Source organism: Scyliorhinus torazame, chromosome 1 (genome assembly GCF_047496885.1).
Source record: "Scyliorhinus torazame isolate Kashiwa2021f chromosome 1, sScyTor2.1, whole genome shotgun sequence".
Taxonomy (NCBI): domain Eukaryota; kingdom Metazoa; phylum Chordata; class Chondrichthyes; order Carcharhiniformes; family Scyliorhinidae; genus Scyliorhinus; species Scyliorhinus torazame.
In genome coordinates, this window is record NC_092707.1 from 317104165 (window position 1) to 317123061 (window position 18897).

Sequence of the window (18897 nt, forward strand, 5' to 3'; positions counted from 1 at the left end):
TCATCCTCGCCCTTGAGGTACACCCTATACCATCTTCAACTGTATCAGCCCCAACTTTGCGTACAAAGTTGACGCATTCACCCTCTGAGCACCTCTAACCATGACCCCTCCTCAACATCCTCCCCCAACTCTTCCTCCCACTTCACCTTAATCCTCTCTAGAAATACCTTATCTTCCCCCAGAATCACCCCATACACTGCCAACACCACCCCCTTCTCTATTCCCCCTGTCGTCAATATCTCTTCCAACAGTGTGGGAGCCGGCGCCATCGGAAAGCTTTGTATCTCCTTCCTGGCAAAATTTTGGATCTGTATATACCTAAACATCTCCCTTAGCTCCTCCAACTTCGCAAACCGGCATCCCAGAAACAAAAGCTTGACGTTCTTAAGTAATTGAAAGTAGTCATTGTAGAACGGTGGCGCAGTGGTTAGCACTGCTGTCTCATGGTGCCGAGGACCTGGGTTCGAATCTGGTCCCGGGTCACTGTCCATGTGCAGTCTACATATTCTCCCGTGTCTTCGTGGATCTCACCCCCAAACCCCAAAAAGGTGTGCAGGGTTGGTGAATTGGCCAGGCTAAATTGCCCCTTAATTGGAAAAAAGAATTGGGTACTCTAAATGTATTAATTAAAATAAAGCACTGATTGATTCAGAATCTTTTTGCATTATTAAAGGTGTTCATTGTCAATGATCCAAACATCTTATCAGAAGAAAAGATGCTACCACAATTTTAATCCTGGTTTTGTTTGTTAATGATTTTGGTATCTTAAGTAAAATTAAATATCCAAAACTTGTGTTTAATATAACATTGTCTGGTGAATGCTTTATATTTTTACAGATTTTTACCAGAATTCTGAGGAGCTTAAATCTGCCTGTAGGAAGCAGCCAAGTTTTAATTTCCAAATATTTATCAAGTGCTTATGAAATTGGCCATGTGGTGGTTTGGATCTCTTCCATGCTGGTCAGTATTTAATGATGGACCTATTGTAATTCATAGAATGTGTCTACAGATTTTATTGATAGATGCTAATAAATATATTTAAGTATTTTATTTAAATTCATTTTTGTGGTGAAGAAGTTCTGTTGTACACCAATTTTATTTAATTGCTCCATCATAATTGTCCAATCAAACATGCTGCAATACCATCATAATGTCAAATGTTTTTGTGAATGGGAAGACGGGGGTGTTAATTATCCACAGCTAGTTTTATTAGACTGATCTGCTCCATTGTCCTCATTATTAAATAATCTTATTCAGCAGTGATTGCTTTTGATTTTGTTACAGGGATCCCTCGGGGATAGTGGGAATTGGAAGTTTTGCTTTTCAAGTTTATTGGTTTGGTTTATTGTCACGCGTACCGAGGTACAGTGAAAAGTATTGCTCTGCGTGCAGCTCAAACAGATCATTCCAAACATTAAAAGAAAATACATAATCGGGTAGACATAAAATACACAACGTAAATACATAGACACAGGCTTCGGGTGAAGATGTGTGAAGAGATCAGATCAGTCCATAAGAGGGTCTGAGTCTGGTAGCAGCGGGGGAAGAAGCTGTTTTTAAATCTGTTAATGCATGTTCTCAGACTTGTGTATCTCCTGCCCGATGGAAGAAGTTGGAAGAGTGAGTAAGCCGGGTTGGAGGGGTCTTTGACTATGCAACCCGCTTTCCCAAGGCAGCGGGAGGTGTAGACAGTCAATGGATGGGGGGCAGGTTTGTGTGATGGACTGGGCTGTGTTTACGACTCTCTGAAGTTTCTTGCGGTCTTGGACCAAACAGTTACCATACCAAGCTGTGATGCAGCCAGATAGGATGCTTTCTATGGTGCACCTGTAAAAATTGTAAGAATCAGTGTGGACATGCCGAATTTCCTTAGTTTCCTATAGTCTCCGTTGTGCTTTCTTTGTCGTAGCATCGACGTGGGTGAGCCAGGACAGATCTTTGGTGATGTGCACACCTAGGAATTTGAAGCTGTCAACCATCTCCATCTCGGCCCCTTTGATGCAAACAGTGGTGTGTACAGTACTTTGCTTCCTGAAGTCAATGACCAGCTCTTTAGTTTTGCTGGCATTGAGGGAGAAATTGTTGTCGTTACACCACTCCAACATGGTTCTTTATCTCCCTCCTGTATTCTGACTCATCGTTGTTTGAGATCCGACCCGCTGCGGTCGTGTTGTCAGCAAATTTGTAGATGGTGTTGGAGCCAAAGTTTGCCACGCAGTCGTGTTTGTGTATAGGGAGTATAGTAGGGGGCTCAGTAAGCAACCTTGCGGGACCCCGGTTTGAGGACCATTGTGGAGGGGGTGTTGTTATTTATCCTTACTGACTGTGGACTATGGGTCTGAAAGTCAAGGATCTAGTTGCAGAGTAAGGAGCCAAATTCTAGATTTTGGGTCTTTGATATGAGCTTGGTTGGGATTATGGTGTTGAAGGCAGAGCTGTAGTCAATGAATAGGAGTCTGATGTAGGAGTCCTTGTTGTCGAGATGCTCCAGGGATGGGTGTAGGACCAGGGAGATGGCGCCTGCTATGGACCGGTTGTGGCAGCATGTGAATTGCAGTGGATCTAGGAATTCTGGGAGTTTGGAGTTGATGTGCCTCATGACCATGAACAGTTAAATAACTGTTTCCGTAAGGAGAACAAATGTCTTGCTCCTTGTTGTATGCAAGTTACCAAAGCCAATACACAACAATTAACATTTGTGTAATGCCCATCATTTTCTTCCATTACGTTAGAAAATGTCAAGCGACTACTTCATGCAGGATAAAACTACTTGTTCAGATTTATTAACAAATGTAACTTCCAGAAGAACAAAGGTAGTTCAGGTACTGATACAGAACAATAATTAAAGTTATGCAGTATATCAGCAGGGTTAAGTATTTTTACAAAATACATCGTCCATGATTCTCACTGCTCTAGCATCAAGCCCTTAGAATGGTCTTTGATGGCAAAGATGTGAATTATTTCTGATGCAACTACAGTGTTGCATCTGCATAATGTTTTGAACATAGAAAAGCATGAGGCACTTTGGAAAGCAAGACATGAACTAGTGCGAAGCCTTGGAGCTTACGACCTCGGGTATTTTATATTATCTTTAGAGGGTATTCAATGCAGATTCACCAAGATGAAATCAGAGTCAAAAGGTGAAGTTATGACAAGTTGCATAACTACGGCTTGTGCTTCCTTGAATTTAGAAGATTTCGGTGATTTAATTAAGAGGTTTAAAACTAAAAGGAATTGACAGAACATATACGCAAGTTATTTCCTTTGATGGGGAAATTCAGAACAAAGAGGAACAATCTTCTAATTAGAGCTCAGCTATTTAAGAATGTAGCATATTTCCACATGAAGAATAGTAGGAAATTTGGGATTCTTTGCCCCGGGTCTGTAGATCCTCTGTGAATTGAAACATTCAAGATCAAAATCAACAGGGGTTGCTGGAATGTTAGAGGAGTAATATTAAACCAAGGTCCTGTCTTCCCTCTAAGATGGCTGTAAAAGATCCCCTGGCATTATTGTCCCGGCCGTTACATTTTTATAACACCTTCAGACAACATCATTAAAACAGATGATCTGATTGTCAATCTTGTGGCAGTTTTGGTGATCTTACAATGTGCAAATTGACTGCCACATTACAAGAATAACTACATTTTATAAGTACTCAATTGCTATTAAGTATTTTGGGCATATGCTGAGGAAGTGGAAGGTGTTATAAAAATGTAAGCTCTCTGAGGTACAACTATCAATGGACATGTATCAAAAGCATATAAATGAAAGGTCAGTCATGATCTAATTTTCGGATCCTTGGGCAGCACCTTCTAAACCCATGACCGCTCCCATTTCGAAGGACAGGCAGCAGATACCTGGGAGCATCACCACCTGGTCGTTCCCGTCCAAGTCACTCACCATCCTAACTTAGAAATATGTTGCCATTCCTCCACTGTCACTGCGTCAAAATTCAGGGACTCCCTCTATGACAACACTGTACTTAACACCTCGGGAATTGCAGCAGTTCAATAAGGCAGCTCACCACTACCTTCTCAAAGCAATTGGGGATAGGCAATAAATGCTGGCCTAACCAGTGATGCTCATCCCTTAAACGCATTTAAAAAATTGACTGGCAGTAGAGATGAGAGGGACTGAATGGTCTACTCTTGTTTCTACCATTGACTTGTGAGGTGGGGATGGTGAGAGTTGCAGATGACAACATGGGATAAGCTTGATGGATCGATTGATCTTTTCCTGTCTATCATGGAAATATGTTCAGAAGACATGGATGAAAGTTTCAATGATCAAGGAGATATTAGTCAAGTTCCAGAAAAAGTGTCATTGTGTAAGTAAATGTTCCATTGTTCCACTATTTGTTATAGGATTAGAATTTTGGGTACTTTTCCATTATGAATTTGCCCATTATGTTTAGTAAAACAAATTTGAAGGATCAGAAAAGCAAAAACTTTTTCTGCAAAATGATTTCCGTTTTGAATTTTCAGTGTAAAGTCTGACGTGTAGTTTGAACATCATGCTGTACAAACTGAATAACAACTTTGAAATCTTTCAATTTGATAGGGCGGTCCCAGTAAACTAGCACAGAAGCATCTGAGTGGATTTTTTAAAAGCATTGAATCGTTCTACCATCCTTCTAATAATGGGAGATGGTTGGTAGGTATTTCTGATTTTTATTACATCTATGAAAATAAATAATAATGCAACAATGAGAGGCGGAGTGCTACCTGTTCAGTTGTTTAGTTATTTGAGTGGATGTTATCAGCTGCCTGTTCTAGACAGTTCATACAAAATGTGCAAACTATGCCTAATAATGACTCCGTGGATGTGGTTTAATATTTCAAGTACATTAACGGAACTCTGAATGGTAAAATAACTTTTAAAGGGGCCTGACATGATCTTTGTATGTTTTTATGTCACAAGATCAGTAGGTTGAAATATCATTGACCAAGACCATCTAAATATTGCTCAATACCTAATTATTTCTGCTTCACCCTGAATTAAAATTCTACTGGACAAAAATGCGTGTCCGGCGGTGGTGCAAAATATGTGCTATTTGATTAGCCGCTTGTTGTATTCTGCACCAGATATTTAATTCCAGTATCTACAAATGGAACTGAAAATCAGGCACTTTGTATAATGTGTGGCCAATCCAGCACAGCTTGTTTTGTGAATTTCTATTCTAAGACCTAATATTTTCTCTTTTTAAACAACTGTGACCTGTAGGCGGTGCAGAGAAAATGCTACGCCTTGCATGGATGTTTAAATTTCTTTGAATTTAATTTCTATCTGTATTTACATGTCTGCATTAGCAGTAAGTAGTGCCGCAACCAGGAAATAACTTGATTGCTGCAATAGATTTTGCAGATTTAAGCAACCTGCCTGCCCAACACACACCACAGCTGGAAATACTTGGTATTATATTGAATGCCATAGTTTGCAAGAATACTTGGAGTATAGCAGAGAGATTTGAATGTTTTGTGTAATATTTCTCACAATATTTTGGTTCTCATCTTTTATAGGTTTTATTACTACAGGGATGCTCACTTGAATTTGTGGTAGTGTTCCTGAAAATTGTGACTTTTAAATGAAACTACTTTAAGTTAACCACGGGTTCCCATAGGCTTCAATGTTAATGCTAATGTTCTTACCTGGGGAAAGCCAATGTACAAATTGAAGTACTGTAACGTACGTGTGAAGTATTGTGCATTCCTAGGTGAAAAAACTTGGAAAATAAAATAACTAACTAAATATGAAAGAAATATAATACATGATATTTTTTAAATATTACACTTGACCTCAGGATTGTAATTTTAGGTTGACCAGGCTTCAGCTAGTGGCAAAAGTTGGTTGATGGAGGAAGCTGTTGGAATTCTGGGACTCTGCACTGACTAACTTCTGCCAATAGATGAAACTCAGTTCAGAATTGGAACTAGCAATGAAGCCAGGAGCCGAACAGCTGAAAAGAGACCCAAGTAAGAACAGAAGATGGGAGGCAAAGCCAGAGAGCAATGGGAGGCAAAATCAGTAGGCGGGGGTGCGTGAAGGGGCAGAGAGTGGTACAGAAAGGACTTGGGGCGAGAGCTGAAGTGCTGTGGGAAAGATTTGTACACGGGGATGTCACAGGAGAGGAAGTCTGTAGTAAACGGCTTTAAAGCAAAACTGGCAACGTTAAATGGATACACTGACACTGCTTCATTAACAATGTTAAAGTTACACTATGTTATGTAAGCCCACGTTAATTGGGGACTTAATGTAAATTGTTATGTCCAAAGCTATTATTTCCAGGAATTTATCAGACCCTATCTTTTCAAGTAGATAAATTGGTCATACCTTTGTTCATCCCTTAATGTTTTATAACAACCTTTCTGGTGTTGTAAAATTGGGATATAATCTAACCATTAAAAAGAATACTAACTATACGAACTATTGCTTTATAACAAGATACATTTTGATGGTTAATGGCGAGTTTTCTGCCAGTTAGAAAAACAATAACTGCTTAAATTGTTTCTCTGTTTTTCTTTCTTTTCTCCCCCACCTTATTTTGATTTCATTTTTTGTAGTTGTGACCTTGAGGATTGTGCAGGGAAATTTCATACCATTTCCCAAGATGGTGTATTTGTAGCTTTTGCCTAGATGTTGTTGTATACTCTTTTCCTTTGCCTAGTTGATATTGCCTTCCCCAAAGGCTTTGCAGCAGGGTCTCTCCATACTGCACTGTTTGAAAACCATGCTTTAGATGCTCTTGGGGTACATGCATTTCACTACTATGATGTTTTAACATTCCCTGATACTCTGATTTTCTTTTCCTCCTCCATGTTTTTAAAATTGTCAGTGTTTTATGTGATTTTGTTAGTGGTTAAATCCCAGGCAGGAAATCACACTTAATAAATATTTCAGATATTTTGCTTTGGATACTAGGATCATAAGTAAAGTCTTAGAGATTTTCAGTCCAGAAGAAATCATTTCTTTAGCCCGTTTTGCTTGTATTAATGCAAGCCTACAATGATCAACTCCACCTTGATTTCCCCATTTTCCCTTATACTCTTAATATTTGCGTATTTATATAATTCTTTATTATATGTTGTGATTGACTTGGATTCTTTGTTAATGCATTTCCATACTTTAACCCTTTTCATAGAAACAAAATATTCCAGCTCCAGACTGACAACCTCTGGATGTTGCCAATTTAACTCTTTGGATAGCCTACCAAGAGTTATATTTCATTTGTGTAATTTTGCACTTTCACATACTTCTTTCGAAACACAAAAGGTATTTTATTATAAAGCAAAACTATACAGAGGCCAGCTGCCCTAGAGCAGACTCCCGGCTGTCCCAGTCCCTACATGTCTTCTAGATGTTTTCTGCCCAAGAGAAGACGTCACCCCCTGTGATGATTACCCACACTCCGTCCCAATTTGCTCCTTTTTCTGCTGTGTTGCCCGTAGAAGAAAAGTTACCACAAATCACCACAACTTTTATCTTTTATCAGAAGTGTTTTATCAGAATTCCTCATCATTCATGTGCATCCTCTTTGTTCCTCATTGTTAATGGATCAGGAATTGTTTTTATTTTAAAACAGATGAAACTGATGAAGTTATTACAACGGTTGCCTGCTAGTGTTGTGAGAAGGCTGCACAGAGAACGATACAAAAAGGAAACCTGGCTAAACATCATACCAGATAGCCATAAACTGACTGACCAGGACATTACTGATTTTGTGGAAAGCATCAAACAACCTGTACTGCTTGCTATGTTCAGTAAGACTGGGAGTCTGGAGGCTGCTCAGGCCCTTCAAAATCTGGCTCAGATTCGTCCAGAGCTTGTTATCCCACCAGTACTTGAAAAGTAAGTCTTTAATTTAGGCCTTTCTGTTTTATGATGGCAGCAATTGACTTAATTACTCGTATAACATTTATGGAAGCAGTAACTTAGAATCCCTATAGTGCGGACAGCATGGTGGCGCAGTGGTTAGCCTCACGATGTCGAGGACCTGGGTTCGATCCTAGTCCCAGGTCACTGTCCATGTGGAGTTTGCACATTCTCGTGTCTGTATGGGTCTCCTCCTCACAACCCAAAAAGATGTGCAGGGTAGGTGAATGGGCCACGCTAAATTACCCCTTAATTGGAAACAAAGAATTGGGTACTCTTTTTTTAAAAAATAAAAATAAAAAATTTTAATTTAAAAAAAAAAATTCCCATAGTGCAGACGGAGGCCATTCTGCCCATCGAGTCTGCACCGATCCTCTGAAAGAGCACTCTACCCAGACCCACTTCTCTGCCCTATCCCCGTAGTCCATTGGTCATAACCAATTCATCTAACCTGCATGTCATCAGACTTGGGGGAAACTGGAAACCCAAGCGGACACCCAAATTCCCCACAGTCACCCAGGTCGGAATTGAACCCAGGTCCCTGGCACTCTGAGGCCGCAATGCTAGCCACCGTGCCACCCTCTTGGTGAAATTGTTAATGGTTTTTTTAAATAATGAATTCATATTACCTGAAATCTGCTTAAAATAAATTTGATGTGGAGATGCCGGCGTTGGACTGGGGTGAGCACAGTAAGAAGTCTTACAACACCAGGTTAAAGTCCAACAGGGCTTCATTCGCCTGAAGAAGGAGCAGCGCTCCGAAAGCTAGTGACATCGAAACAAACCTGTTGGACTTTAACCTGGTGTTGTAAGACTTCCTACTGTAAAATAAATTTGAAATAGAATTAAGTTTTAAAAAATTGTTTCTGAAATATCTAAATGATGCAGCTCTTGGGTGTCATTCTCCGACCCCCCCGCCGGGTTGGAGAATCGCCGGGGGCTGCCGTGAATCCCGCCCCCGCCGGTTGCCGAAGTCTCCGGCACCGGATATTCGGCGGGGGCGGGAATCGGGCCGCGCCGGGTGGCGGGCCCCCCTGCTCGATTCTCCGGCCCGTATGGGTCGAAGACCCGCCGATAAATTGCCTGTCCCGCCGGTGTGGATTAAACCACCTTTTGAACAGCGGGACAAGGCGGCGTGGGCGGGCTCCGGGTCCTGGGGGGGGGCGCGGGGCGATCTGACCACGGGGGTGCCCCCACGGTGGCCTGGCCCGCGATCGGGGCCCACCGATCCGCGGGCGGGCCTGTGTCGTGGGGGCACTCTTTCCCTTCCGCCTCCGCCACGGTCTCCACCATGGCGAAGGCAGAAGAGACTCCCTCCACTGCGCATGCGTGGGAAACTGTCAGCGGCCGCTGACGCTCCCGCGCATGCGCCACCCCGAGATGTCATTTCCGCGGGGCAACAAAGGAAATTCCTCCGGCGTCGTCCTAGCCCCTCAATGTTGGGGCTCGGCCCCCAAAGATGCGGAGCATTCCGCACCTTTGGGGCGGCGCGGTGCCCGTCTGATTGGCGCCGTTTTGGGCGCCAGTCGGCGGACATCGCGCCGTTTCTGGAGAATTTCATCCCCTTAAGTGCAAAAATATACTATGCCACAATTGCATAGTAGAAGTTGTGCTTTGTAACTCATACAATGAATTCTGGTGCGAACTGGGATATAAATAACCAAACGGGTGTATTTTTCTGCAAGGAAGGATCATGTTTTTGAAACATGATATCAAGGCCATATCCCTTGATGGACAGGGCGCAATTTGAAAATTTGCAGATGATATGAATCTTGGAACTATTGTGAACCATGAGGAGGATAGTGTAAAACATCAAAAGGATATAGATAGGTTGATGGAATGGGTGGACAAGTGACAGATGAAATTTAAAGCAGAGAAGTGTGAAGTGATTCATTTTGGTAGGAAGGATGCATAGAAACAATATCAAATAAAGGGTACAATTCTAAAGGGGCTTCAGGAGCAAAGGGACCTTGGTATATGGGTGAATAAATCATTGAAGGTGGGGGATAGGTTGACGGAGCGTTATTAAAGCCTACAGCAGCCTGGGTGTTTATCAATTTGGGCATAAAGCCCAGAAGCGAAGAACTTGTATTAAGTCTGTCTGAAACACAGGTTGGGCCTCAACTGGGATCTTGTGTCCAGTTCTGGGCACCAAACTAGGAAAGATGCGATGGGATCCATCCAGGGATGAAGAACCTAATTTCTACAGATTGGAGAAGTTGGGACCATTTTCCTTGGAGAAAAGAAGGTTGACAGGAGATTGGATAGAGGTTTTCAAAATCATGAGCGGTCTGGGCAGAGAGGATAGGGTGAAGCTGTTCCTGTTGATGGGAGGTTTGAGAACCAAAGGGCACAGGTTTAGGGTAATTGGCAAAAGAAGCAATGATGACATGAGGAAAAGCTTTTTCATGAAGTCAGTGGTTAGGATCTGGAATGCATTGCCAGAGAGTGTGGTGAAGACCAGTTCAGTTGAAGCTTTCAAGAGGTAATTGGATCATTATCTGAAAAGGAAACAATTGCAGGACTATGGGGGAAAGGGGCGAGGACTTGGTGACATACTCCTTCAGAGGCCCAGTACAGACATGACGGGCCGAATGATGACCTTCTATGTTAACGTTCTTATGATTTGAAATCAGTGACTGAATATACACAGATTTAGGTTTTAAAATGCTCAAAGGCTGGACATTGAAGTGTTTTTTCTCCAAGGACTGAAAACAAAATAGCTTGTGTTAGCTTTTCTTGGTAATGAGCATGTCTTAGCCATCATATTGGGAGACCATTAGTTCCCAATGTTTTGCTGCATTTGTTTGGCATACGTCCTGTCTCTGGTTGTTAATATAGAGATAAAGACAGAGACACTTTAACTGTTAGTCATGTTTTTTTTTACTGCAGAAAGCTGTGGGAAATGCTTTGCTCTTGGTTAAAAAGGTTAAAATGCAAGAGGATATTTCTAAGTTATTTTGCTTAAGATAAGAAAGACATGTGGAATTGATCATCATTGTTACTTCATATGTTCACTTGTAATAATAATAATAACCTTTTAGTGTCACAAGTATAAAGTTACTGTGAAAAGCCCCCAGTCGCCACATTCCGCCGCCTGTTCGGCTAAGCTGGTACGGGAATTGAACCCGCGCTGCTGGCCTTATTCTGCATCACAAACCAGCTGTCTAGCCCACTGAGCTGAACCAGCCTACCTGGCTTCACTTCATCAAATGGTTTATGGTTTGCCTTCAAAAAAAGTGGAAAGGTGCACATGGCGAGACATGATAGAGACATGGGGCGGGATTCTCTGACCCCACACCGGGTCGGAGAATCGCCAGGGGCTGGCGTGAATCCCGCCCCCGGCGTGTCCCGAAGTCTCCGCTACCAGAGATTCGGCGGGGGCGAGAATCGTGCTGCGCCGGTCGGCGGGGGCGGGAATCACGCCGCGCCGATCGGCGGGCCCACCCCCGCCGATTCTCCGGCCCGCGATAGGCCGACGTCCCGCTGCTGGAATGCCTGTCCCGCCAGCGTGGATTAAACCATCTTTTGAACAGCGGGACAAGGCGGCACGGGCAGGCTCCGGGGTCCTGGGGGGAGCGCGGGGCGATCTGGCCCCGGGGGGTACCCCCACGGTGGCATGGCCCGCGATCGGGGCCCACCGATCCACGGGCGGGCCTGTGCCGTGGGGGCACTCTTTTTCTTCCGCCTTCGCCCTGGTCTTCACTATGGCAGAGGCGGACGAGACCCCCTCCCCTGCGCATGCGCGGGGATGACGTCAGCAGCCGCTGATGCTCCCGCGCATGCGCCGATCCGCGTCGCCCGGCGAAGACCTTTCGGCCCCGGCTGGCGTGGCGCCAAAGGCCTTTCCCGCCAGCCGGTGGAGCGCAAACCACTCCGGCACGGGCCTAGCCCCTCAAGGTGAGGGCTTGGCCCCTAAAGGTGCAGAGACGTCCGCACCTTTGGGGCGGCCCGACGCCGGAGTGGTTCCCGCCACTCCATTACGCCGAACCCCCCCCCCCCCCACCCCGCCGAGTAGGGGAGAATCCCGCCCATGATTTTTCCTTTCAGATAATAATGGTGTATATTGTTATATGTTGAATTATGCTATTGTCATGTTAGATATTGGGCCTTATGGCACACAAAGTGCAAGATGTTTTTTGAAGGGAGTAATTATCTCTCTCTACTAGGAGAATATCTAAAACAAGACAAACTTTTAATGCTACCTTTAGGCAATTACTTTGACTACTTGCATATCAGTGTTAATGGAGACCTACAGAATGCAAATTACCCCAAAGTTTAACGGAAAGAAAGACAGAGAGTGGAAATTGCCATCATTTGATATCTTTAGTTGCAATAGATTAATTTATTTCTTTGTATTATACATTATAATCACATATCCAGCTTTTAAATATAACTTCTGTTGATTTTTGATCTTCAGAACATATCCTGCGTTACAGACTTTGACAGAACCTCACCAACTTACAGCGACCCTAAGCTGTGTGATAGGAGTTGCACGCAGTTTGGTCTCTGGAGGGAAATGGTTCCCTGAAGGCCCAACACACATGCTACCTCTCTTAATGAGAGCCCTACCCGGTGTGGACCCAAATGATTTCAGCAAATGCATGGTATATTAGTGCTGTATTCTTAGATATATGCATAGATGTATGTGGAATTAAATAAAACATTTTCAGAGTTATTTTTGATTACCTTTTCTTGCACCAAATGCCGTTCACCCACCGTTCCTGTTCTTGTTGACCACTACTGGCTCCCTGTTAAACAATGTCCAAATTTTAAAGTTATCATGCTCGTTTTCAAATCCCTCTGTGGCCTAACCCCTCCCTATCTCTTACCACCTCGTCTGCAGCTCACCTAATTTTACCCTCAAGAAAATTCATGATTTAATGCCTCCATTATTGGTGGCTGTGCCTTCAACAGCTGAACCCCTAAGCAGTGGAATTCCCTCCCTAAACCTCTCTCCACTTCTCTACCTCTATCTCTCACTTTAAGACACCTTAAAATCCATTTCTTTACCAGGTTTTTGGTCATCTGACTTAATATCTCCTCATGTGACTTAGTGCCATAATTTGTTTTATAATGCCCTTCTGAAACTCCTTGCGATGTTTTATTTTATTATGTTGAAAATGCTATATAGATATCTTGTAATTGAAGAAATTAAATGAAGTGCACTGAAAATTTGTGGTTGGGGTTTTGATGAATTGCAGTTACAAAAGTGAAGGAATTAGTATTGAGTGTACCAGTATACGCAACAAAAATCATTAGCTTGTTATTCACGGATACTGGTGGTTATCATATTAGTCTAACTGTATTCCAAAATGGCAGCAGAAAAATAGCCCACATAGACAAAGGGTAGCTGTTTTTGGATATCATCGTTGTTTTAATTTTTTTACTGTTGCTTTTCGAGAAAACAGGGGTCTCAACACATCTTAATAAGAGTTGTACTTTTGGTAACTGATTTGTTTTAAATTAGTTATTGAGCTTTTTTTAAAAAATTATTTTATTTCCATATAGATCACATTCCAGTTTATAGCTACATTTTCTACTCTTGTACCTTTGGTGGACTGTTCATCTGTTTTGCAAGAGAGAAATGATCTATCTGAGGTAAGCTCATTTCATAAACATCAAAAGTGTTTTGTCTTGAATACAACTTAAAGCTTTAGGGAAACTGAGCGATGTGCATGTTAATTGCTGCTTATTAGCCCCTAACCAGCTGTTCCAGTTACAGATACACCATTGGCATTTATCCACAATGTATAAAATTTCCCAGGTGTGCCCTGTACACAAAGCAGGACAAATCCAACTCAGCCAATTACCGCCCTATCAGTCTACTTTCAATCATCAGTAAAGTGATGGAAGGGGTCATCAACAGTGCTATCAAGCGGCACTTACTTAGCAATAACCTGTTTACGGATGCTCAGTTTGGATTCTGCCATGGTCACTCAGCTCCTGACCTCATTCCAGCCATGGTTCAAATTTGGACAAAAGAGTTGAGCTCAAGAGGTGAGGTGAGGGTGACTGCCCTTGACATCAAGGCAGCATTTGATCAAGCATAGCATCAAGGAGTTCTAACAAAACTAGAGTCCATGGGAATCAGGGGAAAAGTCTCCACTGATTGGAGTCATACCTAGCACAAAGGAAGATGGTGTAGTTGGTGAAGATCAGTCATATCATTCCAGGGATATCATGGCAGGAGTTCCTCAGGTTAATGTCCTGGGCCCAACCATCTTCAGCTACTTCATCAATGACCTTCCTTCCAAGGTCAGATGTGGGGATGTTGACTGATGATTGCACAATGTTCAGCGTTCGTGACTTCTCAGACACTGAAGCAGCCCACATGCAAATGCAGCAAGACCTGGACAATATCCAGGCTGGGGCTAACAAGAGGAAGTAACTTTCAAGCCGCACAAGTGCCAGGCAATGGCTATCTCCAATAAGAGAGAATCAAACCATCGTCCCTTGACATTCAATGGCATTACCCTCACTGAATCCCCAACTATCAACATCCTGGGGTTGCCATTGACCAGAAACTACTAGACCAGCCATTTAATTAATGTGGCTACAATAGCAGGTCAGAGGCTAGGAATCCTGCAGCAAGTAACTCCCCTCCTGACTCCCCAAAGTCTGTTTACCACTTACAAGTCAGGAGTGTAATGGAACACCCCATGTGCCTGGATGAGTGCAGCTCCAACAGCAGTGAAGAAGCTCAATACCATCCAGGACAAAGCCCACTTGATTGCCACAACTTCTACAAATATTCACTCCCTCCACCACCCACACACAGGAGCATAAATACTGGTTCCATCTTTTTTTCTACAATAAATTATAATGAAAACTTTGAACCAACAGCCAATTCCTTCTCTCACTGTAAAATCTGAGGAGCACACAGATTGTTGGGTTAATTCAAGGCAGGAGAGAAGGGTCAACGGTCAAGGGAGAGGTTTGGGGCGTCGGTGGTTTTATTTGACTGCATACGTCAAGTTAAGACAGGATTGGTTTGCGTGCAGTGCCTCTTGCAAATAAGTAGTTTAGCAACACTTCTATCTTTCACACATAGGCTGAATTTTATATTCCCCCAGATGTGGGTTGGCAGAGGGGGGGAAAGGACGTGTAAAATTGGGTGCTGTTCCTTGCTATCCTCCATTATCCCAACAATGCGCACAAGAGAGGTGTTGGGCAGCTCAGCTGTCTGAGCGAATTGTGGCCCTTGGTGACCAGTCTGAACCTGACAATACTCCGACCCCCCCCGAGCTATGGGTCCAGCTCCACCACCAGTCTCCATTGGAGACTGGATGTAGGTACCAACAGTGACCATTGCTCTGGTGGCACTGCTTGGAACTGCAAAATTGTTGACTATTTGATTGGTTAGCAGCTCTTGGAGGTTGGAATTCTCCCCAGATGGGGCGGAAGGTCCTACTGAAGCAAATTAACTACCATGGATTGTTGTACAATGTAATGTTCCACCCTATTTCGACCCCCTGAGCTTGTGCCCGGTCAATTCCCGCCCCACTCGCAGCACAATTGAAATTAACAAATAATTCTGAGAAAAACATCCAAATACTTTGGCCCTTGGCTGCCCAATACTGCATTCATCAGGTTTGTAAATTTAAACACAATTTTTATTCATAATAATTATAATTAGATATGAAACAAATACAACTTTATAACTTATCTAATTCATAACTCCCTCTCTTTAGCTCTTGCCCCCCTCCCCCCCCCCCCCCCACCCTCTATGTACACATGTTCACACACCCACACAGACACAAGACAGACAAACACACAAGGGAAAAGAGGGGTGCAAAAATAATGCTGAAAGTAAAAGGATAAGAATCTTTGTTTCAGATGATTGTCTTCTCACACACCTTCATTCAGTCCAGGCTTTCACTTCAAGGCTTCTACTTTCAGCCTCTAATGGTTTTCACTGTATGTTCATCCAGCTTCTCTGTAGGTTTGAAAATACAGCAGCTGAACAACTTTACTGGCAAAAGAGACTCATAGCTTCTTCTAGAGCGTCCAGACCCCAACTGTCCTTTCCTTGGTTCTCTGAAAATCATCCCTCTTGGGTAGGACCCAATCATCGCCTGCTGCCAGGCAGGATATAGCCTACTGGCCAATTCATTGGCCACCAGCCACCCAATCAAACCGAGTCTCTTGGGTGCCAAAAAGTCTGAATTCTGCTGTTCAAAGCTAGTGCACTACATTGCAACGTTTTGAGTTCTTAAATTCCTCTGCTCGACTTAAATGTATATGTCTGTTAAACATCCATGGATCAAAAATAAAAGAAATGGGAAATAAGGGAATCAACAGGAAGGACCCTTACAACCCAAAGAATTCCCTTTTAACTCAGATGATTAGTGTCTTGCTCCTGTAAAACTGTAGCCTGGAAAGAGTCATCCCCCTCATGTGAGAAGAAAAATGGATGGAAGATGAGATTGAGAAAAAAAATACTTACATCCATATTAAGATATAATTCTTGTTGAACTGTTCACATAAAATCTTTTGACTCTTAAATGTTCGTAACTGAAATAACATTGAAAGTATTTTTCTGTTTTAGGTAGAGCGGGAACTTTGCTCAGCCACAGCAGAATTTGAAGATTTAGTCCTTCTGTTTATGGACCGGTATGTTGAACGGGTTCACGGATCATTATAATAGCAGGTTCACACATTGTCGATGCTACATAAATTATTTTTCATCAGATTTGTAAGAAAAGATGATTGTTATATTTGCGAACTCATTATTAAAAAGCTGATAAATATCTGTTTAAGATTAGATCATTTAACATTGAAGGCCAAAAATGTCACCATAAGCAAGTAATCCACATTTGTTCCTGTTTTTGACACCATGGAAATTAATGTGAAGAAAATAGGGGAACAACATTCAATGATGGAAATTTTTGGAGTTGAACTTTTGCTTTGGGAAACTAATGAAGTGGAGGCAGAGTCTCCAAGTTATTTTGTATACAGTTTTGGAAGTAGCAGGTTCCAACGACTGGTTGAATGGCAATTTTTCATCCAAAGTGCTCCCTCCCCCTGAAGAAAAGTTATCAACTCATACTCCTAATTAGTTACAGCATATGGAATAGGAAGCGAATGCACTGTAAGCTTTGATTCCAAGAAAATGAACTTTTCAAATGTGAACCACTTATTGATTGCGGTAGGTAATAAATGTGGGATTTTCCTATGGTACACATTAATATTGCAGACGTTGTGACTTCAATGGCTATTTTCTTTTTAACTGCAAACCAAGTTTTCTGAAAGTAATTGAATCACATCAATTATGTAATAATTTATAATTTTCTTTAGTTGCACAGCAATTGTCAAATATATAATTATTATGGGATAGTTTATTGCTTTTGGTAAGACTGAATAATACTTGACACTTTGAACCACTGTAATGCGTGCTGTTGGTAATTCTTGTGGATCATTGAAGTAGTAGTTTAAAATCAAAGTAGTTGTAATGATTAGGTGATAGACTTCCATTAAAGGCGAAGGAAAGGAAAGCAGCTGGTTTGTAGAATGAATGACCAGTCTGCTGTGTCTCATTTGTCCCCTTATCCCTGTATTGTGGCAAATATAGTTCCATTTAAACACCAATTTATGTGAGATTATGGTGAACAGTCAGGAAATGGCAGACGTTAAACTGATGATTACAGAATAAGTTAGGTAAGTAACTGTGGGCAGAACTCTATTAAAATAAATAAAATTAGGACCTCAAACAGGAGAGTGCCATTCAGCTCTCAAATCTATTCTATTAGATCATGGCTAGTCTGTTACCTCAATGCCTTAGATCATATCCCCTGATACACGTGGGTGAACAAAAACATGTTGATCTTTATCTTGGTTCTTGGTCAAATGAAATGTCCCACTGCTTTTTGGATGAAGAGTGCTCCATATGTTTCCTACCCTGCATATGAGAAAATGATTCATTTTAACATTTAAAAGGCCTAGCCTCATTTTAAGATAATGCCTCATTGTTGTGGATTCCCCGCCCACAATAAATAATTTTTGTGATTTTATCCTATCAAATTCCTTACTTTTTCCCAAATAACGCAATATGATCTCCCATACTGCCTAAACTGCAGGGAATGTGAAGTTAGGCAACCAGTTCTCATTTGTTAAGTGCATTTTTGCTCTACAAATTGCTAAAGGTAACTTTCTGTGATCAATTTGACTGGTAATTAATTATGTGCAAATACTGCAACTTTCATGAAAATCTGAGAGTGGTTAAGTACAAGTTGCTGTGGGAGGAAACCAGAGCAACCGGAGAAAACTCGCGCAGACATGGGAGAATGTGCAGACAATCACCCAAGTCCGGAATTGAACCCGGGTCCCTGGTGCTGTGAGGCAGCAGTGCTAACCACTGTGCTGCCCTGTTGTGCCACCATGCTGTTGTTGAAAGATTATCATGAAATTGACTATTTTATTTTGGCAAATACTGAGCCGTTGTTTCTGAATTTGTCATTTATATAAATTAGCAGTAATAGGGGCACCAACACTGAAGCACATTCAGTTCTTCCTCAATTCTGACAAAACTCATCTAATGAGGACTCATTGTTTTCTACCCTCCAGCCAATTTCTTACACATTTAAATCCCTACAGGTTTGAGCTTACCCAATAGCTTTTTGCAGACTACTTTGTCAAATACTGTTTGGAAGCCTAGATCACCCTCTTCACAGGACGTACCGAGGTCACTTTCTCAGAAAAGTCAAGAAATATGCTTAGACATAATTCTCGCGCACGTTTCCCTCTTGGAGCTGTTGACTATACAGAGAATCAAATTTATCTTGGATTTATTCAGTTGCTTGAAGTGGAATGGAAAGTAGACTAATGGGTATGTAATTTCCTGTAATAAAAATTTAAAAATTGGAAATATGCAGCAGGTCTGTCAGCAACTTGGAGACAGAAAACCAGGCCAACAGTTCGGATCGATGACACTTTGTCAATTTATCCCGAAAGCCAATATACCTCTCCAGTATCCAGTGACTGCCTCCTAACGATGATCACTACCTTGCAAATCACTTTGTCTCT

General features: G+C 42.2%; 1 protein-coding gene across 2 annotated transcripts in view; it reads left to right on the plus strand.

The window, feature by feature from the left end:
- Positions 1 to 18897, plus strand: part of LOC140424480 (proteasome activator complex subunit 4-like) — a 231193-nt gene that overhangs the window by 57330 nt on the left and 154966 nt on the right. For both annotated transcript variants that reach the window (XM_072507869.1, XM_072507870.1), the window contains 6 exons: positions 838 to 960; positions 4564 to 4656; positions 7583 to 7848; positions 12293 to 12479; positions 13384 to 13473; positions 16424 to 16488. In XM_072507869.1, coding sequence (XP_072363970.1) covers positions 838 to 960; positions 4564 to 4656; positions 7583 to 7848; positions 12293 to 12479; positions 13384 to 13473; positions 16424 to 16488 — 824 coding nt within the window. The remainder of the gene's footprint in view (positions 1 to 837; positions 961 to 4563; positions 4657 to 7582; positions 7849 to 12292; positions 12480 to 13383; positions 13474 to 16423; positions 16489 to 18897) is intronic.